We start from the raw sequence: 25,484 nt of genomic DNA, 5'->3' as shown, positions 1-25,484 counted from the left end.
GGTACACCAATCGTAGCGTAAGTTTAACTTTTTTGTTACATGGAGGTAAGATGATTAGCCTTATGCTTCATCCAGTGCAGGGACTATAAAATACTTCACTGTAAAAACACTCAAGAATCGAACCCGAGACCTTTAGTATGATAGGCTAACACGGTCACCATTAGAGTACGAGGCGAATAAAAGTTGGGATAGAGAAGGGAATCCTCATCGTCATTTCCCTATTCATATAAGGCACTGCGTTCATACACAAAATACAGCATATATTGATTGTCTGTTACATGAGGTAAGATGGTTAGTCTGACGCTTCAGTTGCCAGTCTACGAACAATGAAATACTGCAGTGTGAAATCACCTTTTTAATCAATATTTCATGTAGACTTTTCCAGGCCCCCGATGACAATGGGAAGTTAGGAGAGTTAACTTCAATTGTCTATAAAGTAAAATTAAATTTTCTATATGAAAATGGATATATTTGTATGAAAATTTTAAGAATTTTCATTGGTAACATGCAATGAAAAACTTCAGCCTTCAAAATATGATATGAGAGCTATGGAAGATTTTTGGTTTGCTTGCCATGGATGGACCAATGGGCAGAACTGAATGAGAATAAGCAGCGGATATTTCAGAAATAGAAAACTTTAAAAAATCGTAGCGCTGATAATACAATTTACAAAAAATAAAATAAAAAGTTTTTGGATTAGTTTAATAGTCAATTAACAAATAAATAAAAACATTGATCTTACTCATTGACCATGTTTTAAAAATAAATTGATATGAATATTCTATTTTTCAAGGAGAAAGTTCTATTATACTTCATGGACAATTAAAGATAGCTAACTGTATCAACTCCTCACAATACAGACCCAGGAATTAAACCTGAGGCGTTAAGCATGGTAGGTGAACACGCCAGTTGCGGAGGAGGACTTTTCATTTATCGAAAATATGTTTTTAATAAATTGAACAAGGAAGAATACAGAATTATTCTTAAAGAAAAAAAAATTGCATTTTTCTGGAAAAGTAACAAAATTATTCCCCTTTTAAGGAGTTGAATAAATAAACAAACTGTGTTAGAAGTAATATTTTTAAAAAATCCAACAGAAATTCAGTAGTATGAGCCTAGCCTTACATGGATAATATTACTTGTGAAGAGAAGTGGTTTTTTATTTATTATCTCACAGTTTGAACTGAACAATAACTAAAGAAATGATCATTTTAACCAAGCAAGTTATACAATACACTTGCAACATGTGATGTTACATTTAGTGTAAAAAACGATTGAGGAAGAGAAAAGCAACATGTGGACCCAATTAAGTACAAAATTAAGCATGGAACATCATAACCATCTTAAAAAATATACCACGTTTAGGGTAATTTAAATGAAACAGAAACCATTGGTTTAATTTTAAAAAACAATTATTTTATTTTAGTATATTTTTAAAAACACAGTAGGAATTCAGTTCTTTATTTATTTAAAGGGAAGTAGTGACTTTGATATATTTCCAAGATTTATGTAATTATGTACAATAAAAAAGAGTTATTTCAATGAACATATTCATTATTTAATACATTTTATTGAAAAGTGGAGATGTTCATATTATATTATGAAGGCTAATTAATGTTATAGAATACCATTCCATTAATCAGTAGGGACTAAAATACCCAAGTTTTTTTCATTTATTTTTTTTATAAAAGAGAAACGTTTTTTAAAAATAGGTTCTGCATAATAACAAATACTTTTGGTAGATTTTTTTTATGCTTACATTGTTTTTTATTGTAGCTAGTGGCAAGATTTATAGAGATAACAATTTTTTTTCAGCAATCTCACTTTATAAATATTAAAATTTTTAACTAGTTGTAAATAAGCATGCAAGCAAATGGGAATCAAATTGTGGTAGAGCAGAGAGAAAAACATAAAACATTAAAAGGAATACAATATCTTGATTTAACTCTAAAAGACTGTGCAAAAAAATCCCTCCGCAAACAGTGCTGTAATGCTGTGTTACATTAAGCAAAAGGCGAGATATCTTGAAATACAGGTATTTAAAAAAAAAAAGTAACACATAATATATATGTATATATATTATTTTTATATGTATTGTATAAAAATCTCTTATCCATAATTTATAAAGAGATTTATGATTATATACAACCTCATTATTTACAAAAAAATTTAGAGATACATCAAGTCTTGTATTCTATGTAGACTTGTGTGGCACCATAGCCACACAAGAGTTAAAAAGCATCTGGTATGTTTTATTTAAGCACTTACAAAACAATATAACTAAAATTGAATCAACTTTATTGCAATTTTAAAAAAAAATAATTGAAAAGTTACCAAACTCCATAGACGATGTATTTGGTACATAGTTTTGTAAAATTTAAATAAATACCAACCTAAAATTTATATAATTCAATCAACCAAGATAATAAATACATTATTGAATGAATGAAACATTGAAGCATTTCCGGTAAGTATTATATCTAGAAAGGGTATGAATTAATAATGATAATTTTATAATGAATAATTTACTGTCAATATATTTTACAAAATAAGTTTTGCTGATTTGATCAAGTATCAATAATTATGTTACTGATAAAGAAAATATAATTCAAATAAAGTTGAGTTTACAGCATGTTCCAAGTTCAACGCACTACATGAAAGGGAATCCAGAAGTTGGTGTGGTGTTGATGTTTTATGTACATGTCATACTAATGTTCATAAAGTTGTACCACTTAAGTGAATTGAATGGGACAAATCCAACACAGTAGCAGTTCATTAATTATCGAATTGGACAGATTCATAAAGTTGGTTATGAACACAGTTAAAATGTACATTGTTCATTTCACACTATGTTTTTAAGATGGAAATTGCTTAATTTTTGCATGTTTTATTATGAACAAGACTCATATTTACTGAAAAAAGAAAAACGTTCCTTCTGCGATAGACGGCTGTGGCCTTGTTGTCCGCATTTGCTTAATGAAGAGTAAACTACGGAAAACTCTTTCAAGAGAAGCCATACTATTGAAAGATATCAAAAGACCTTCCGTTCAACTTGAACTGTTCAGTATTTTATGTCGTTTTGTTTATTTCAATAATAATTGCCTTTTCTATTCTAACTATATATACGTGATATCACCTCTCGTGATAAATCTCTATGACTAACCATGGTTCCAGCAGGTTTTAAATTGTTTAAAAGTGTACAAATAGCAACCAATAAATAAATTATGTAACACCGATACAATTATCATTTATGGATTAAGTTTGCCATCCTTAATCAACTTAAGAAAACAATTTTAGAGTTTATATCTTATGTCGTGTCTAAGGTCGAACTAAAATACACAAATTCAATCGTAAAATTTTCTATGTGAAACTGGGGTATTCCCTTTTTATGCTATTTTAGTTTTACACATTTCATCGAATTAAATGTAAAAAAAATATTATTTAAACTATTATACTATACAGGCTGGCCTAGTAAATGAGAAAAAAAAATGTATACAGAGTTTAGACGTAATAGTTAAAATATCTATTATAAATTAAAATGAACTCCCCTACAAAGTTTAAAACAAGTTAATTTGTTTCAAACATTGTAGAATCCAATACTGTATTTATATTTGGTGATTTAGTACAATTTTTTTTGTTTTTAATTGTAAATCTACTGACACCAACTGAAAAAAAATGTTAATTCAACAGACCCTCCATTTTATAAGACGAGTTTGAGTCATATTGTGTCCTAAATAAAGCCAACTGTTTTGTGAGTCAAGACTGGCAAATGTTTCTATTTAATTTTCTAACTTACTAGAAGTATAGGCAAGCCTAGTCCTACAGTGTAGAGCATCGCACTGGTTACTGTGGAGGGGTGGAATGGGTGACGAAGAGACTCATCATCACAGAAGAACCCTCGCTCGTTCGGCTTACCCCACAGGAAGAAAAATAGAATAGGGAAGCCAACTGAAATACAAATATCTCAGTTATTTTACACAAAAAAATTAGGTTATAATTTATGTCTTTAAACAGATACAGTTCAATTCAAATAAATACAATAAGAAAAACTTAAAACTAGAACAAAAAAGGGTAAACATATTCAGCATAAATTAGCACGATGGATATTTTCATCATCATCATTAAAGTTTTTTTTTGCACCACAACAGGCCAGGAGGCCCAATTACAGTGGTGAGTTACATCACAGAACATCCAGGCTTGAGAAAAATCACTTTTTTTTTTTTTGTGTTCTCACCGGGAATCGAACCCGGAACCTTCCGTGTGTAAGTCAAGGTTCTTGACCACTACACCACTGAGGCCGCATCATCCTCCTATCCGAATCCTGTGGTACATAAAGCACTGCATTGGTACACCAAATGGAGGATATATTGATCATCTGTTACATGAAGTTAAGGTGATTATTAGTCTTACGCTTCAGGTGCCAGTCCAGAAACAATGAAATATTGCAGTACAAAAAAACCTTTAAAATCAATATTTCATGTCCATCCTGCAAGGAATTGGACCCAGAATCTCAAGAATGGTAGGCGAGCACTTCAACTACTACACAACGAGGCGGACTTATCTCTGTGTCATCAATGTCAAAGTGATTTTTACCTGAGAGCAGCCATTGAGTCGAAAGCACTCGTTCAGGCTTCTGGTTCTATTTAACACACAGAACTGTATTCTTTATCCGCCTTGACACAAATAAAATCTAATCTTTCAGTTGTATTTTAATATGCTGTGAAAATATCATAGTAATATTTTTTTTTTAAACTTGCATCTTAAAGGGTTAAGCAAGTGTAACATGTTTTAAAGAAGACATGTTTTCACTAAGGTTCAATTTATTTATAAAATAAACACAAGAAATACTCATATTACTTACAAAACATAAGGTTATTGCAGAGCAACTATGATTTTAATTTTAATTTTCTTGATAAAATTCAGTAGTTTAATATTAATTAATGCGAGTTGCAAAATGCATTATTAATAAAGGCCAATTACGAAAATAATACAATTTAATACCTATTTAATTGACTACAAGTTGGTCCATAATTATAATAACAAATATATATATAACATTTCAAGGTGTCTATACAAAAAAATATAACTACATTTATAGGTATTCCAACAGATATAGAGAACATTTTTGAGAAGATAATATGGAAATCTAGGTGTTTAGACGGCTATAAAAGAAATGAACTGAACTGTCAATATTTTAGAAGACAAATACTGGATTTTACCCCCTAATGAGTTTATTAATAAGGATAGATATTACAAAAAAGGACGAGGACATATTTGTTTAAATAAAGGCAGAATGGTGAATGTTACAGTGTGAAAAGTGATCACTTAAACCAGCCAACGAAAGAACGTAAGGCCTGTTAATGCCGAAACTTTCATATTCCTTGACAAAAACGTGTCCCGTCTCTGTTTTATTAGTATGAAAATTGGTTGTCTCACGCATGGAGGGTTTCTGATGGGATCACAATAATTATTGTCTTTTCTCTTTCTGAAATTAATTTATCAAATATTTTGAGTACCATATGTTATACTATTATCTTACTGTAAACTAATTTTATTTATACTTACTGTAAACTAATTTTTATTATTTGTTTTTAACATTCATTTGTTAACACCATTTTTTTTATACGTATATATATATATATATATATATATACATATTTAGATTTTTTTATTGTTAAAATTCTTTTAAAGTTATTTATAATTTGCTTTTAAATTCTAACATTTTACGTAAATTTTCCCTTTTTTTTTCTCATGGCAGCATGCTTTTTTTTGTTTCTACATGTATACAAAAAAAAATGTTGTTTATTTTTAAAATTAATACTTACTATGTTTGAACATACAAGTATAATTTTTGTAAATGCCCCTTGGGCGTATTGTAAAATTAAATAAATTTAATGATATTTTTAAGCCTGGATTTTGTGTGCTGTATTTCATTACAAACTGTCATTGGGCCTAATGAATGGTGCAAAAATATTTTTTTTTAATTTTATACGAACAAAAATGATTCAATGGAGTATTTGATATGATTTGAGTTAAAATTTTCAGTAAAACAATTATTTTGTAATAAGGATTTATTCAAATGGCTAAGAGAACATGTAGGTTTTCCGAAACATTTATCACTCTTGCAGTTTTGCTTTTTTGAAAAGATGTTTATGTATTCATTCACAAATAATTTATTTATTTAAATTTATTGAGACACAAGTCTCAACTTCATGGGCCTAACGTCCAGTGTTGAGTTGGGAAGAATAATAAAGTAAAAAAATAATATTATAGTATAATACAACAAGAACATCATTAAAACATAAAAATATCAAACAAAGACAAATGAGGGTATAAGAAGCAAACTTTGAAATCTCCATTGAAGGAGTTACTGAGATATTTTCAAAAAACTTTGAAAAAAGAATTGTGAGATTTCTAATTATGCTTCAATAACTCAATGGAGAATGTTAAGTTTGTGATGTCAAGTAGTATAATGAAAATCTGTTTTTGAAAGATTTCGAGACGGTTTTGAATCACGCAATTATTTAGGTTTTTATGTACAGTTTATTTTGGCATCGATAACTAATTTTCTGTTTTTGGTGGAGATTTCCAAGTTTGCTTCTAATACCTTCAAATATTTTATTTACATGAAACAACCGAGGCAAATAATAATTAAAAAACCATTACGGAGCTTCCAACTCAAATCCCTTCAATTTAGACTTATTGATTTTATATTAATTTTGATTATATAAATAAAAACTGAATTGTTATAATTGCCGGTGAGAGTATCTTGTAATAACACTCAATATTCAAAGGGAGTAGATTCAAAACATTATTTCGCATCAAGAATATGCAAATTATAATATTCTTCATCAAATTATAATCATCATAACAGGTAAGCACTTAGTTATATTTCCGATAATAACATGATATAAGTACATGAAAAATAAATATGAATAAAGAGAAATGATAAATAAATACCCCCAGGATAAATAAAATGCAGAGTGATATGCATTTAATATTCATAAAGCCAATTTATAAGGGCTCAGAGGTAGAATCTTATAATCTCGTCAGACAGGTATGCAAAATAATAAAATCTTGTCATAATATAATTCTTCATGGGTAGAAATATGTTTAAGATGGCCAGGAGTTTTCCAAAGAACCAATGACCGATGAAGTAATTCGATGTGAAGATTACACAGGAAAGTAATTATAACTTGATTTCATTTTGATTAGTTGTTATTAAAAAAATGACAAAACTCTTTTTCTATGTACATTTACATTCATTAAATAATTGTCTGATTAATTAATTAGATGTACATAGTATGCATGTTCAGGAGTATAAACTAGAACCCAGGACGAGTGTTGTTGACTCGATGGGTGGTCTCAGGTAAAAATCTTGAATAAGAAAATCAAGTGGAGAAAAGTTCACCTCATTCTGTAGTGGTTAATGATTACGCATACTATTCTTGAGGTCCTGAGTCAATTGCTGGCAGGGTGGCCAAGAAATATTGTTTTTTAAGGTTTTCTGAACTGCAGTATTTCATTGTTCCTGAATTGACACCTGAACCGAAGACTGATCACCTTACCTTCATGTAACAGATTATCGTACTGAGATGAATTTGGTTTGCCAATTCAGCGCCTTATGCACCAACGAATGCAGAAAAGGGGATGATTACGAGTACGTCCAAAAGTTAAGTACCTACAAGATAAATTTAGGGTGTTTTTAATCCGATGAAACTGTATGAATAGCGCAATATGTCAATGTCACTAAAACTGTCATTACGGGTAGCCGTATTCTTCGAAGAGTGCAATTCTTCATGTTATTAGTTTTTGAATGTGGAATTTCAAAGAGTTCTTTTTATTATTTAAAATGGAGGCAGTGCTATAATTTTAAGCTCCTGACGTCACTGTGACCTGTGATGATCTATTGTGGCAGGTCCCCGTAAATTAGTACTGGCCCTCCAAGCCTAGGTCTTTAAAGAATTTGGCTACTATGTGGAGGGCGAGAGTTCTCATTTTGCTAAATCTCCCTCTCCAAGCCCAAGTCCATAAAGTATCGGGCTATTAGGTAGGAGAAAAGCTATTTAATATCCTCAGGTTTAACCAGTGGTCATCCGAGGATGTGACTTCTTTTATGATATACTTAAAGCGTAGAACGTGTAAAGGTGTTTCCTCATCTAAAGTGTAGAACCTACATCTATAAGTTTCAGAAAGGTTAATTTTAGCAAGGTGTGTGTTTATTCAGTCTGCAGTGCCCTGCGAGGGCTCTAGTGATAACTCTCACTTAATTTCTGCTGACCTTCATTAGGTCGAAAGCAAACCTTTGCAAGTACTCCATTATTAGATCCTTCGCGTGGTACTTTTTGCCGGAGCATTATGCTCTGCTTGTGAGCCCATGACCTAAGTTTATTACGAGGAGCACATTTGGGCAACCCACTAGAAGAGTTTTTTATATTTTTAATCAACTTAAATTGATTTTCCTGTGTAGTCTCGTGTGTCAGTTGAGATCCAGACAGTGACATTGGGCTGCTTAAGAAAAGCATTCATTTGGCTTTAATGAAATTCAGAGAACAGTTAATACAAGGCTATGCATTGTTGTGACTTGTGACATCTGGGGTGACTTGACAGACATATGCTTTTAGTGGCCAGACATGGGACCACACACAATAATTGAAATAAATTAAAAACCTTTTGATCCCCATTTGGATACATTTAATATAAGATAAACATACAAAGAAGACTAACTGTTGAAATGTCACTAGAGGTATTAATTAAACAAGTCTATTAGGTACTTGAGGAGAACTCAACTAAATTGAAAGAATTGAAACTAAATTTGTTTGGGTATTTTTGGTCGCTTTTTTTTTTTTTAAATATTTTATTTTGTTTTTGTTAAAGTTTGGAATACAAATATTTCAAAAAATCAAAACCATATATCGCGTCAGGTTTCTGGTACAAGTTGGTAATTACATTTTATTAGTAATATATTGCAATTTAAAGTTAAAAAACTCTGTTGTTACTATGTTTTTCGTTTTTAATATGTTTTATTTACTGTATATATAAATCTTACTATACTTTTATTATTATTCTTTTTTATTAAATTTTTTACTTTGTTTTTTAATGTTTTTTTTTTCTTTTTACTGGGTATTTTGCTGTTTTTTTTTTTTTTTTAATATGTTTCTTACTATGTATTTTACTGAGTTTTCAAATATTTTTTTTACTATGTTTTTCAAGTTACCGCTACCTTTATTATTGTTTCTGTATATTGATTGTTTTTTACTATCTTAGAACGGGGTAAATAACCCTAGTAGAAGCAATTTTGTATAAATTAAAATTTTATGTATTTAATATGATAATAAATAAAAGCTCACCCAAAATCAACAATTTAAATAAAACCGCAAATTGAATATTATAAAATACTATTTTTTGGATTTATAAAATTTTTAATATTTTTATTTACTTTTTAAACAGATATTATTTGATGCCATTTATAAATACGTCTCATTTTTCGAAAATTTGTAGTTACTAATTTGTCGCAGAAACCTGACGATATATAATATAATTTTATTTGGACACAATATTACGTTTTTTCTTTGAACAGGCGGGTGAAGAATACAGTTTTGTGAGTGAAATGGAATCAGAACACTGGGTAAGTGTTTTCGATACAATAGCTGCTCTCAGGTAAAAATCCTGAATAAGGAAATCAAGCGGAAATAAGTCCGCCTCTTATAGTGGCTGACGCGTTCGCCTATCATTATTGAGGTCCTGGGTTCGATTTTTGGCAGGGTGGATGCGAAATATTGATTTGAAAGGTTTTTCAAATTGCAATATTTCATTGTTCAGACTGATCGCCTTACCTTCATGTAACAGATGATCGAACTACGCTGCATTTGGTTTACCAATGCAGTGCCCTATGCACTACTGAGTGCAGAAAAGAGGGATGATGATAATGATGCCTACATGTACTTACTTGAGTAAATACAGATATTGTAACCAGCGGCGGCTTTCCCTTATGTCCATTAGGTCAATGACCCCCTAAATTATGCTACTTTTTTTTTTTAAGTACCTAAAATACATTATAAATAAAGTATATAATATAATGTGATTAGGTTTTATTACACATTTAAAAAAATCATTCATTCAAATAAATAAGTGCCTATTAATCTTCATATTTTTATACATGTTATCTAGAATATTATTAAGGAAAATCACCGCACGCGCGGGTCATTTCTGTAACTGTCCAGAAGCTAATGTTTTCTCCATACATTTTCCTCGAAAAAGAAAGAGATGAAACGTATCGTACGTACATAAATTTCGAAACATTTCGCCCAAAATTAGTCGAAACGCGGGCATTGTCCCGGTAGAGATAAAATATGAAACAAGGAAGATAAGAAAAAGATTGATAATAATTAATATGTATTTTACATACCTAAGAAGAGCGAATTCGTCATTTGTTATTAAGTGAGTATAATAGTGAGTAAGACCAAAAAAAATGTTAAATGGTATGTGAATGTGTGTACCATATTAAAAACATCTGTATGGAATATGGACATTGGTAAGTATGTTGATGTATTTTTCAAAAAAAAAAAAAATAGTGTGAAAATGATTGTGAAATGCAAATGTACCTATTTAGCAAATAAAAAAATGACCCCCTCCCACTTTAACCCTTTCAGCCGCCACTGATTGTCCTACTAATAGATAAATCATCCTCAATCTGTTGTTATGACAGTGGGATTAAAATTGGGTCATTCGGACAAATTATTTAATTTATGCTTAGCTCCCCCTTCAATACGAGTATTCAAGTATAATAATATTATCAGTGTTGGGAAAGTCGCCTCCCACAAATGAAAGCTAGAAATAGAACCGAGTATATTTTGAAGAAGACTTATACCCGTATGCAGAGACAAAACTTAAGGTGAGGAAAGTACATTCTAATTTCAAATACAGAGAATAACCCCAAGGTGAAGACAATAGAATGTACTTTCCTCACCTTAAGGTTTGTCTCTGCATACGGTATTAATTTATCAGTCGAATAGTATATAAGAGATCTTAAAAGTACAGTACCTAAAAACTAATTAATATATGAACATTTTTTTTTTGTAAAAACAAATATTTGCGTTCTTATTATTTACGCAAATATTTCGATTTTGCATTAATTTTATTTGAGTCGTAAAAAAACATTTTAGAAAATTGTAAACAAGTTGAGGTAGAGAGATTTAAACCTTGGATTTCTTGATCCAGAGTCCGCGGCACTACCCAACCTAACCATGGGACCACAACCCATCTCAACGATGTTTTGAGTTTGTTCAAATGTTTGTAGACAAGGACATTCACCCCCAAGGGAGTTATGAAGATGAACATAACATTACAACAGAGAAGGAAAACATTTTATAGAAGGGAATATGGAAGTCCAGACATTTAGGACTTATGATCTGTCGCTGTCTGGTTTAAGTGGCCACTTTATGCACTGTGTAACATTCACGTATCAATGTAATTGAAGCATTTCTTCATCACACACGACTGCATTTTTCTGCCGTCACATCTGATTACTACGGAAGTCAAATTAAGAATCATGGCAAGGGAAAATGAAAAAAAAAAACAAAAGAAAAATCTAAATTTGTTTTTACGTATGCATTATTTATATATTTAAAAAAAGAAACATACATTAGTTGATTACAAAGACACGGTTTATAGTGACACAACCAGGGAACGACCCATGCCTGTGAACCTGCCCCGACTCACTAGAAAATCCAAGTTGAGTCGGGGCACTTTCAATGCATTTATATACATTCACACACACACACATACATTATTATATATTTAAACACATAATATACATAAATACATAGAAATATTCAGTTTACTGTACAGTTATTTTTTGCTGTGTTTTTTTTATGGTTCTTTGCTTACTACTGGCCCAAAAGTAGATCTGACATGACTTAGGCCGTTTTCACACCTACCACGCAAATCCATACTACCCGATATTTTACCGCGCTTATCCTGCAAACGCATACAAAATCTGTTACCTTTTCACACGCGTTGTAAAATGAATACGACCCGGTCTGTCAGACATAAATCTGTTGGGGTGTGCTTAATCGCAAACGATTATTATCAATATTAATAGTTCGAATAACCGAATTAGATTATTCCCGTAATCGACTTTTTATTTATGGATAATGCGTTGTTTTTTCAAAATACTTATGAAGTATGAAGAATGAAAGAAAAAATATTAATTAAAAATATATAAAATAAATATGCCTACTCTTATAATGCTTTATTGTATACACTAACTAAAAAAATACATAAAAACTTATGTATTGTACTCGTAATATTATTATTATTGTAAAAAAATATTTTTCGGTCATTTCTGTTTAGAAAAAAGGTGTTTTTTAATTAGGTATTTTTTCTATTTTTTGTTATTATTATTACCTTTTTTTTAATAAAAGAAATATTCCTTCACACAGGTTTTATCAAGGGGACCATTGAGAAAGAATGGTGTATTTCTATAAAATAATTTAATAAATATAATAATAATAACGCGTAAATCAGGGAATTTTCATGTACCTAAGTTTTGCTCAACGAAGTTCGGAAAAAGGTTTCTGGAAAGTATTGACCATTCCGAATTTTAAATAAATATTAAAACACGAAAAATCGAATAGCCAATTCAAAAGTGTCGTAATTAAAAAATATTACTTAAATCTTTTTGATAGTGATAGTTATTAATGTTATTTATATAGATGGTGTAAAGTACTATGATTTATGTTTCTTTTTGTTTTCTTACAATTTCGGATGTATTTACTATGTATGATATTATGTATTGTCACAAAAATGTCTCATTTTTATTTACGGTCCCAAATGAGGTTTTTTTAAATTCCTGGGAGTATAATATCTTAGATATGTATTATATATTTCATAAATAAAATAAAAACAAATATAAATGTATATATATATTGAAATATTCGATACTTTTGAGGCATTTTTTTCAAAACTGTAATTATTTCATATATGTAATACTGTCTGTAGCTCTGATTTAATATAAAGAAATACATTATGCTACATTGCCTCTGTCACTTCAAAACTTTACATTTTTATATTCGTGCTTTTCTTGTCTGATAAAGTTATGGGTTTTAATATTTTTTTGTTTTTTTTTTATTTTTGTTTTGTCCTTAAATAGTACAAACACAATACATGAATGTGCTAATATATTAACCTATATACAATTATTAGTCGGCCTCGTGGTGTAATGATAAGCGCATTTGTCTCCCATGCAAGAGGTCTCGGGTTCGATTCCCGACATGGTTGATAAGAAATATTTATTTAAAAAGGTGTTTTCCCACCAGAATATTTCATAGTGCCTGGACTGGTACCTGAAGCGTAAGACTGATCATCTTACCTTCATGTAACAAAAAATGATCAAGATACGCTGCGATTTGTGTACCTCTGCAGTAATCTAAGCACCATTAGGTACGGAAAGGGAATGACGACGACGAATTGTTATTAAAATATATAATAATTATTAACATTTCACTATTAAAAAAAATTCTTTAAGACCAACTCGAATGCAATCACTTTTTAAGAGCTAACTTATCTGCTACACACATGTTTTATCAACTAACATTCAAATGAAATGATTTTTTTTGTTCTCTTATTTCTAATGGTCTTTTCTTAAACTCTTATTTCTGATGGTCCACCTCGGTGTACCAACGAGTTCTGTGTCTTTGTTTTCTTACTAAATGGCAGACTTACTTCATTTTTATTTCTAGTTTCATATCCGAGTTCACACTGATTAGAAAAAATCTTGTTCCCTATGTTCAAAAGATTTTTTGTTCATTTTGTTTATAAACACAATTGTTTTGTATTTTGCTTTCAATACACAGGAATTTGGTTCTATGGAGTTGAGATTTGGTCTCAAAAATTGATAAATTAATTTAACTAAATTAAAATTATTTTTCTGTGTTAAAAACCTAACATGTTTTTTAAAATTGAATTTCATATATTGAAATTGATCAGGCAGAAACCCAAAATTTAGGCAAAAGAGCAAAGATAGATTTTTTTTATTTGGCTAGGTTGGCATTGATTTTTTTACTATTTCGTTAGCTTAATAGAAAAAAAACTGTATTATTTTTAAGTATTCAATATATTGTTAGCATTAGACAAGTAAAAAAATACCGAACGTATTAAATATTTTTGATGAATTTTCATAATGTTCCTTTTATTGTAAGAAACATGACTAAATTAGTATTTTTATACACAACGTATTATTATTTAAATTTTGTTTATATGTTTTAATTCGTATATATCTTAAATCTGCTAGTTTTTATTCACAAATGAAATGATAAATTAGGAACCGTTAAGTCAAACGCACAGAAATGTAAATAAACCACGCTGCTAATTAGCGTATTATTAAATAATATCTGTCGTCTTCATAGAGATCCCATCCCGCCTGACATTAATGTATTTATTTGCTTTACAAACAATGAAAAATAATATACAGAAACATTAAAATAAAAAAATGCACTACTTATTTTTCATCAATTACGTGCAAACACTTTTAATAATATTTTACTTAAACTTAAAATACATATATAAACAAAATGAACAATATAACCCACTTATTTATAATATAAATTAGAAAGGGTATAAATAAATAATATGCACTTATTAGTGCAGTTTTTAGTTTTCATGTAAATTATTTATTATTCGGAAAATATTGCTCTTAAATAAATACCTTTTTTTTTTAAAACTGATATAAAATATTCGATTATAATAACAGGTTTAAAAATATTCATAAGAACATCGCAAAGAGTTTTTACGAATGTGTTAGTGAAAAAGTGATGTACCGCCATTATTCGTTTAAATAAGTTTCGATAATAATATCGATTTATCGTTTATAAAAACGAATATTTCTTTATATTAAAGTAAATTTATATATACATCGGTAAAATTTATATTGAAATACATTATCACCAAACCCTTATCAGAACCTAATGGTGCATAGGCCAGTGCATTGTTAATTTGAATGTATATATGATTTAAATCATTATATAGACATAATAAAGTAATAAAGTAATAATTGCATACAATAAACATTAACGTATGCGAGTGTATAAGTCCTTGTTTACACCTTCAACTTTAGTAAGCAGAAAATTAACTATCAACAAAATTACTAAAACAATCAAATTATACAACAAAAAAAAAGAATTTTTTTTTGGAACAATTTGACTGTCTAGTTTCGGCTACAAAATGTTTCCCTCTTTAGGGTTATTTAACAAGTAAACATACATAATACATATATTATATATTCGGTTGTGTAAGCAAATACAGTAGATTACAAAACAGTATTTTTTATTCTCAAATAAAAATTATATATTACGATGATCCACAATATTAGATTTACAAACATCTAAAATAATACAATGACATTATGTTCATCACCATCAAACTCTTATTCGCACCCAATGGTGCATAAGGTACTGGAGGTGCAAGTAATGATGTACCGCGGGAAAATTCCCGAAAGCGTAATTCCCCGGAGCAGGAGTACATTCCTCCACATACCCGAAACCGTTTTAAAGACTGTGGGTCTTCCTATCGGTTTTACTCATTCAAAAAAAAAAACAATATTTTGGTCAATAAATGAGTAGATCTTTTGAAATTTCTAATTTCGTATATTATTTCAATTCAATTTAACTTTATTACGTTCACTGCCCCTTTCACTGTGAGTTTGAAAGATTATATGGAAGGTCTTAGTCGGATATTGTCATTCATCCTTATGAACATACATGTGTATATTGCAAGCATAAATGGTAGCAAAAACGATATTTACTTGTATCGCAATAAATTCGAGATGCACGGCGGTAAAATCTCCGCGGTATTTTACGGTAATTTTCGGTAAGAAATGAATATGACGTACTAATTTTTATTTTTCGAAGATGCAACAAATACAAGTAGCTTTGTTTTAGGACACGTTACATGACAGTGAAAACCAGGTTTAGATCCATCGGGTGGTTTTCAAGATTTATTATAAGTATGGGACGTTCAAGGTCATTCGGTGTGTACTTTTTTAATTTTTTTGACAAAAAAAGTTATCATATTTTGAAACTTAACAGGATCGGTGGACATAATGCCCTTAGCCCTCCCGTGCCTAAGGGGGGTATCTGGGGTCCCCCAGGTAGCATATTTGACGAAAATCTATTCACAATATTAGACAGCATCAGTCGAAAGGTGGACTACACTTTTCCTAAATCCCAAATAAATTATATATCACGGGTACCGGTTCATAACTCTAAAGAGAAGTCAATAATAGTGAGTTTTATTAATCGATATTTAAAGGAAGATTTCACATCAGCCGCTCGCGCCATGAAAAACTTATCAGCTAACGATTTAGGCTTCCATTCGACCAATCGAATATATATAAACGACCACCTGACTCCGTTGACCAAGAAACTCCTTACGATGACCAAATCCAAGTTGAAGGATGAAAAGGGATATAAGTATATTTGGGTAAAATATGGCAAAATTCATGCAAGATTGAATGATACTTCGAGTGTCCACATTATAAACACTGAGGCCGATTTAAACAAGTTCGTTTAATATGTTTATTATTATTTATATCGCTCGCACTTTCCTTATGTATTTTTTATGTACTCGCATTACTGTCAATGATTGTTTTGAATGTGTTTGTAACCCCTGTTTTCGAAAGCAAACGCTCGCTTTATTATATTATTATATACTCATATGTTTACTTACAATATAACTTTATTTATCTACAACGCAAGTATCTACATCTTTATGTCTCTTTTATTCGCACATTTATTGCAAATTATATCCGCTCGCCCGCTCTAACACATTATAATTAATAATGTAATTTAAGCATATCTAGTTACGATATTATAGCTCTATCCGAAACGTGGATAAACGACAACATTTCCGATAGTGAACTATTTGACAGCCGCTATATGGTTTGGCGTCGCGATCGGGATTACACGGCAACGGGACAGTCGCGGGGCGGCGGTGTTCTCCTAGCGGTACGTAAAGAAATATCAGCTATTGCCCAGCCGACATTCAACTCCAGCGCTGAAGATCTGTGGCTAACACTATCTCTTAATCTCGCAGGTACCCGTACGCGCACCAAACTACACTTATGTGTTCTATACCTATGTAAACAAAAATCAGGCAATTCCTTTTCCGACCAATTGATAAATTTTTTCTCTAAGTTAAATATGACAATTTCTAATAACCCGCTTGACAAATATTTGATAATAGGTGATTTCAACTTGAGCGGTATTAAGTGGCTTTCAACTGATAATGTTTCATACTTGCCTTCTAATGCTCAAAGTCACGATGAGTACCTACTTATCGATGAATTGAATACACATAACTTGTCGCAATTTAATGGAATTTTTAATAAACACGGACGGATCCTAGATTTGGTAATTTCTAATGACATTGTTAATGTTAGTGAATGTATGGACCCATTGGTACCTATTGACCCGCATCATAATGCTCTCTTCATTAATGCTCAATTTATTGAACTTACTTACCTGAAGCCTGCACCGCTAACTAAATATTTGTTTAATAAAGCAAACTTTGATTCAATAAATAGTACAATCTCTGACATCGACTGGCATACTGAATTCTCAATTAGATCATTTGACGAATCCGTAAACTTTTTTTACAATACTTTTACAAATCTGAGAGATAAATTTGTACCCGCTGTTAAGACTTTGAACAGTTCATATCCTATATGGTACTCCCCCGCGCTAGTAAAAGCAATTAAAGAAAAGGATAAATACTTAAGAAAATATAAGACTTACGGCAATCACTCCAATCTAATAACTTTTAAATTATTACGTGATAGAATCAAACATCTTGAAAAGGATTGTCACGATTCTTACATTGCATTCGTGGAAAAGTCCATCGAGGACTCACCTAAAAATTTCTGGTCGTATGTGAAGTCCAAATCCAAATCTAACTGTATTCCTAATAGTCTTGTATTAGGTAATATGCGAGTAAACACTGGTATTGAAATTTGCAACGCATTTTCTGAATATTTTCACTCCACTTTTCTAAATCCAGCTAGTATCCAATCGAGAAATTCCACTAATCCCTCATCTACCTCGTCTCATGTGTATACCTCAGATATTAATTCCATAGTGATTACCACAGACTATGTAAAAAATCTACTCTTAAAGCTAGATACATCAAAATCAGCTGGACCTGATCACCTTCCCGCATGTTTTCTCATAAATTCTGCTAGTACTATATGTGTACCAATCACTTTGCTATTCAAAAGATCTTTCAAAGAATGCACAATCCCACATATTTGGAAATCCGCTTTTATAACACCAGTCCACAAGAAAGGGCCTAAAACCGATATTGTCAATTATAGACCAATTTCTAAACTGTGTATAGTGTCTAAAGTGTTTGAAAGAATAATCTATAACCAACTATATTCCGCCATTAAAAACTCACTGAGTCCATCTCAACATGGCTTTCTAAAAGGGAGATCTACTGTTTCAAATTTAATCTTACTTAATGATTACCTTACTGATTCAATGGACGGTGGTCATCAGGTAGACGTTATTTACACCGATTACAGTAAATGCTTCGACCGAATCGATCACAAATTACTATTGAAAAAATTAACTAAAATCGGTATTAGAGGTGACCTCTTCAGATGGTTTTCATCTTATATAGACAACAGGTCGCAAGCGGTAGTGGTTAATAATTTTATTTCTAGTTGGGTACGGGTCCCCAGCGGGGTGCCTCAAGGGTCTCTTCTGGGACCTTTGCTCTTCATAATTTTTGTTAACGATATTGATAAATGCTTTACCTCTTCGCGTTTGCTTTGTTTTGCTGACGACATGAAAATTTTTGCAACAATCAAGACCCCAGCTGACGTCTTTGATCTGCAGTCAGATCTCGACCGTCTAGAGGATTACTGCAACTCCAACTGCTTGGACCTTAATCCTTCTAAGTGTTCAGTTATTACATTTAGTCGCAAAGTAAAATTTTTACGTACTAACTATGTGCTTAAGGGTCAAAACCTCCAACGCTCATTATGTGTAAAGGATCTAGGTGTCTTCCATGATAGTAAATTACTTTTTGACGCCCATGTTGACAGCATCATGAAAAAGTCATCGCGTGCGCTTGGCTTTGTTATGCGTAGCTCTACGTCGTTCACTATGGCAAAGACACTTAAAATCCTTTACTGTACATTAGTGCGAAGCAACTTAGAATATGCATCACAAATATGGAATCCTATGTACAATGTGCAGATATCACGCATTGAAAATATTCAAAAAAAAATCGTAAAGTTCATATGTTTCCGGTTGAAACTTGAGTTTAAATCTGACCAGTATATTCATATATGTAAAAAACATCACCTACTGCCTCTGCAAAAACGTCGTGAAATAGCGGATATAATTTATTTACTTAAAATTGCCTCTGGTTCAATTGACTGTCCTGAACTACTTTGCAAACTTTCTATCAATGTTCCTTCCAAAGTTTTAAGAAATAACCCTCTTCTTCACATACCTCTTGTTTCATCTAATTATAGGCAAAATTCATATTTATGGCGAACTTTTAATAATTTTAATGTACTAAATAAATCATTTAACATAGATTTATTTGAAAATAATCTTAATAACGTGCGGCGTTTGCTTTCAAAATAACTCGTAGTATTTTTTTCTTTTCTTTTAAATTTACATTTAATTACTATTCATTTTATGTTCGAGAATCTTTTTTAACTTACTGTGATGCTACTTGTGAAAACCTGTAATTGGCTTATTTGTTATTTGTTTTGTTATATAAATATGATATCATTATAGCTGTTGGTTATCCAAATAAATAAAAATAAAAAAATAAAATAAAAAAAAATTTCAATACCTTTTTTGTTAATCATCATATTGATTTCATTTTATGTATAACTCTACTCCATTATGTTACAAATGTATCGAAGATATTAAAATATTTTTCCGCGGAACTCATTTAATAATAATTCACATTTGTCTTTGTTTCCCCCCCGCGCAAACAGCATGCATCACAATTCATTTGCTATTTGCTCCACAGTTTAGTGATCTTTGATACTTCGGTCAATCCAGTTTACGCGAGTAAGATTTTGCATGCTAAGGGTGTTTAGAAAAAAGTATTATTATGACTAATAATTTCAAATAAACATAATTTTTATATTTAGCTATCTGGATATTGCGCATTGGATTTTGCATACAAAGGTGTTTTTTGAATAATAAGTGAATTTTTTCAAATTTATAAAACCTTTTTTTACTTCACCAATCTCAAAATGAGTAGAAAAAATTTGACGGATGATGTTATTGAGCAGCTTCTAAACGATACGGATATTGAAGTGTCTTCCAGTGATGACAGTGATTTAGAGTTAGAATCTTCAGATGATGTTTCTGAAACAGATGACTTTGTAATCGAAGATTACGATGAATCTGATTATTTCGACCAGGATAGTGTTAATTTAGAAGAAAACAGCCAAAATGACGGAGAAAACGTCTTCGCTTCTAAATCGGGTTACCAATGGAGCAATATTCTACCTTCTACTTCAACAACACGTTCCCATAACAAAATTAGTCCTACGTCCAAATTAACTTTTTTTATTTTAATTTTGCATATTATATAAATTTTTACACGGCGTTGTTCGATTTTTGAGTTTTTATTTCTTGATTATTTGATTTTCAAGTTTTTTAATTTCGTATTTTAGATTTTTTAAGGTCTCGAGTTTTTTTTTATTGTGCTTAATTTTTTTTAAATCGATTTAGTGATTTTTCAAAGTTTTTTTGCCATGGAGTTACTGTGGAGTAATAGAAATTACTATTTTGTATTATTTTTAGTCGTCGTATTCTGTAAAATTGTATAATATATCTACCTATGTAACCGATAAAAGGAATTCGTGCCGTGTTATACTTTATTGTATTTTATTTGGGAAACATACCAACAATTTTAAACACATTAAGATTGAGCTGTGTGATTTTTTTTCTATATTATTTTGTAAAATATTATTAGTTTTTAAAATTAATTCAAATAAATTAACAAACACGCTGTATATGGTTTACGAACTCGCTCATCCCTCTCCCGACCGCCCGCCGTACCGCCCCTCTAGCTAGTGGCGTAATTTCAATCAGTGGTATCCAAAACGTGGCAGTGGGAGGAGCGCGCTGCCATATAAAATATTATCGCAGCAGTATTTTATGAAAAAATGTATGAATTTCGCAGAAAACTGGAAATATTATGAACCAGTTTTATAAACAATACCATGACAATTATTAAGACATTTTTAAAATATTTTTTTAAGACGTATTTATAGCATTTTAGCTGGGGTATACCCTCAGGCTCCCAAAGGTTAGTAAAACCGTGTGTGACCTTGAACGACCACCGCTCATGCCGCAATTTAAAAAAAAAAGTTTTTTTGCTCTTAATTACGTCCCTATAGATTTAATATAAAAAATATGAAAGCCTAAGAAAATAAAATTTATTAAAAATGTTCATATATTTTTTTTCTTTGGACCAATTCTTTTCAAGATACACGTTTGAACATCAAATAGAGTTGATCGAAATAGCGAAAAAGCGGTATTTGCACTAACTTTTTACTAATTGTTTGATAGTCAACCTATCAAAAGTCATCATCATCATCATCATTCTATGTCCGCTACCTAGTTGGAGCATATGGTGTTCACAAAGATCCTCCAAAAGCAAAAGAAAGAGCAAAAGTCGTACGGGTTTTGGGTATGTCATAATTCATGCTTTGGGAAAACCTCGTACGGACATTTTGCTGAGACTTCTCCTCATTGTTCGACCAAAAGCGTGTAAGTGCTTCTTTTAGGTACAATTGTCTCATATCCAGCACCTTCATGTATTGGAACAGCTGTTTTGACGGGTATGTTGGAGGGTGCCGGAATATTATTCTCAATAATAATTTAATGATGTAATCGTATGTGTGTATATGAGTACTTACATATATATTTATATTTTTGTTTTTTATTACTTTGTTGAAATTTTTACATATTTTTGAATTTGGATTTTAGGCCAGAGCATTCTTAACAATTTTAAATCGATTGATAAGGTGGTTGATAGCTTTCCTCATAAAGGTTTGAAAAAAACAATTATTTTTTGACAATCATTGTTCAATAAGTCAACTTATATTCACTACACATTGTCACATATATGCACACCCATACATGAATACACAATATATTTAGTAAATACACACCCTCACACAATATATTTAGTCCCCCTCCCTAACATGTACAATAATACTGATACATTGTAACAAGTAGGTAATTAGCATAAATATTATTATTGTACAGTAAAAGTTATCCTCATAATGTAATTGTACACATTATATATAAATGTATATATTTGTACCGACATATTGAAACCATTGTATAAATTCTATAATGTGTTAATAATGTGGTTTTATAGTACATAAATTTAGAGTTAACTCTAGTGGACCGGTGAAGTTTACATATTATATTACATGCTAAGTTTATCAATTAACTATTTGATTTTTTTAAGTACAATATTGTAAGGGAAAAAAAACATAAATGAAAGTAATTAAATAATTAAAATCGAAGTAAAAAAGTTATGTTAAAAGTTTCTAGTTAGTATTTACATAAATGGAAATAATATTAACATTAATAAAAAAACTTACTTAAAGTAATTAAAAAGTAAGAGTTAAAATAAAAAAGAATAAAAAAACATGATCAAGTGCACAAACCATTTTTTTTAAAGGTAAAATATATTGACGTACCTACATATTTCAAGGGATTCAAAAAACCGATGAAAAGCAACTTTAAAAAAAAAGACAGTAAGTTTAAGTTAATTTAAAAAACATCTTCAGAATTAATGTTAGGAAGATAGAAAATATCAGTCTAGTGCGTCTAGAGGGGACATGGTATGCAAGTAGATTAATTAGTTCTGGGGAATCAAATTTATTATTTACAGTTTTGTAAAGCAGGATCTGATTGAAGATATCTTTTCTGTGTTTCAATGAATCAAGGTTATGAAATTTTAAAGAAGTTAGGTATATAATTTGGAAAATACAAATGAAATTTGTATGTATATTTATATATATACACATACAAATGAAATTTGTATGTATATTTATATATATACATGATCCCGTAACTTCGAATCGATATTCGAATATTCGAATCGATACTTTAGGAATGAAATAGTTCCGCAGTCCCCATCCCCTTCTCACACACACAAATACAATTCTACTGACTATGCGATGTCGCATGGATACGCGCTGCACATGTGAAATGGGCCTTAAAATAAAATTGCCTGATTATAAGGACTTTGGCATGGAATTATAATCCTACCACCATTCAATTAGACTATTCTTAATTCTATGCCTACAATCTTTCATAAAATACAAATGGATGACAGGGTGACAGCCAATAATAATTGGAGGGAAAATGAAAAAAAAAACAAAAAAAAACTAGATGAATTTTAATTTGTTCTAATGGGTAACATAATTACATGCAGTACCTACCTACCCAAACATTTTTGTACCTAGCTACCTACTACGATTGTCAGCTATTTTTTTAATAAGTGCCTAGTAGAGAAAAATATACCCCAGTCTGACACCATAAAAAAAAAATTAAACATAGAACTATAATATACTATAAACCTGTGGTTTTAAAGTCTTTCTGTATCTGACACAACCTGGTACAATTATTGAATCATTAATTAACATTTTACTCTGGTACACAAGATAGCAAAATATCAATTACTAATTTAAAAAAAACTTGTATAAAGCAAGTATTGAACTGATTGTGACATTAATTTAATGAAATGCAGCACCTATTATTTCGAAATTTAGATAACAATGTAAATGAGTCGTCTCCATTTTCTTTTAAATGCCAGCTGTGGAAATGTGAGACCCAATGAAAGCAATTGATAAATTAATAATATTATTAATTAGGTGTGGTATTATATTTTGCCTGTTTCTGAAAAAGATTGGCTAACTACAGCAACTAACATAGACAAAATTGTGAATGTTACAGTGTGTAAAGTGGCCACTTAAACAAGCCGATGACAGGTCATAAGCCCTGTAAATACATAGTCTTCCATATTCTTAATAAAAAATGTTTTCCCTCTCTGTTGCAATAAATTTTCAAACATGTTTTCAGTGGTGAATTAGTAAACGATTATTTTACAATGTAATTATAACATTGATTTATTAAGTGTATTAATAAATCAATGAATTATAATAATTCCCTGTGCAATTTTACTTACAGGCGATATTAATTTTCAGCATAATAATGTTATTGATCAATAGCAATGCATATATTTTTATGATTATTTTGAAATTTCACTGCTGTGTATTTTGACCATTTCTTAAATATGTAATTAATTATTGTTGACGATAGGTTACTTCCACTTATTAGTTATAATAAAACTCAGAAGAAAAACCGCTTGAAGTTTTCTTTATAGCGAAAGTTCTACTGCGTACTGCGTAAGATATAATTATTACTTTAAAATATTCGTTTAAGTTGCCTATATATACGGTTTTAATTTCACAAATTCTAAACAATTTTTTAATATCGGAACAAACCAAATTCTAACGGTAAATTCTAGAACAATGAGTAGAAAAAAAACTTGGATAAGTTTCTGTAGAAGTAGAAATCTGTGCCAGATGACACAATCATATCCACTCCTAAAAACTATCGCAAAAATGCAAAACGACAAATTGTGTCAATGCCAGTGATGAAACACTTTGTTATTTTCTTGGACCGCCGACGTTCTCTGAATACATGATACTTAAATCCATGTTTTTCATGTAAGATTGAATTAAAAATGGGTTTTCATGAATAAGACTCACCGCATGCTAGAAGAACAATGTCTAAAAACACTTTTCGAAGGATGAATCTAGAGTCTTTATCCATTTTGTATTTTTAAAACGTCACTGCCACATTAAATAACAACGAAAAGGGGAAATTTTCACTAAACTGGACGTTGTCAAATTACACAATAGAGCGCGCAACTCTCCCTTCGAAATCTAAACTCCAAATGAGCAATTGAAGAGGACAGAAAATACAATCCAATAAACATCGTATTTATATGATGTAATATATTTACCAGTATGTAGAACACGTAGCAAAAATACATTTAAATATAATAATAATAACGAGTTAACGTGAAGTTGAAAAATCCTTTTTACACCGTGCTGTAGTTTTACCATATGGTTACCCAGCGTTTCGGTTGCGTAGTTATCGAGACAGAAAGAGACACAACATAGAGCATGCGCTCGTTGGCCTGGTAATTCGACAAATACGTTCTTAGAAAAAAAGAGATCGAAATAGTACGCGGGTTTTAGTAAAACTGTTCATAATTTCACAATGATTTTACCATGGAAGTAAATAATTTGACAGTCTTTTTTACTCGTTCATCAATTTGAAAGAATTCTTGATTGCGCATATTGTGACTGTACAAAAAACAGGGTTCTGAAAAAAATGTTATCCGTGGAAAATTGTTTT

At 30.5% G+C, this 25,484-nt stretch overlaps 1 protein-coding gene across 3 annotated transcripts in view; it reads right to left on the bottom strand.

Annotated features, from left to right (window-relative positions):
• The window catches only part of wun (wunen), a 44,920-nt gene extending 19,883 nt beyond the window's left edge, over positions 1-25,037 (bottom strand). For 2 of the 3 annotated variants that reach the window (XM_088224486.1, XM_088224485.1), the window contains exons 1-2: positions 24,830-25,037; positions 3,797-3,948 (exon numbers count right to left, since the gene is read on the bottom strand). In XM_088224486.1, coding sequence (XP_088080612.1) covers positions 3,797-3,948; positions 24,830-24,893 — 216 coding nt within the window. In that variant the 5' untranslated portion in view covers positions 24,894-25,037. The remainder of the gene's footprint in view (positions 1-3,796; positions 3,949-24,829) is intronic. The other variant, XM_088224484.1, reaches the window with a different exon arrangement.
• Between the last annotated feature and the right edge of the window lie 447 nt (positions 25,038-25,484).

The sequence above is a fragment of the Micrasema longulum genome, unplaced genomic scaffold (genome assembly GCF_059751315.1).
Source record: "Micrasema longulum isolate JH-2025_06_02 unplaced genomic scaffold, ASM5975131v1 h1tg000287l, whole genome shotgun sequence".
In the NCBI taxonomy this organism is placed as follows: domain Eukaryota; kingdom Metazoa; phylum Arthropoda; class Insecta; order Trichoptera; family Brachycentridae; genus Micrasema; species Micrasema longulum.
The sequence above is the reverse complement of the archived record's forward strand: the minus strand, read 5'-3'. Positions and strand labels throughout refer to the sequence as shown.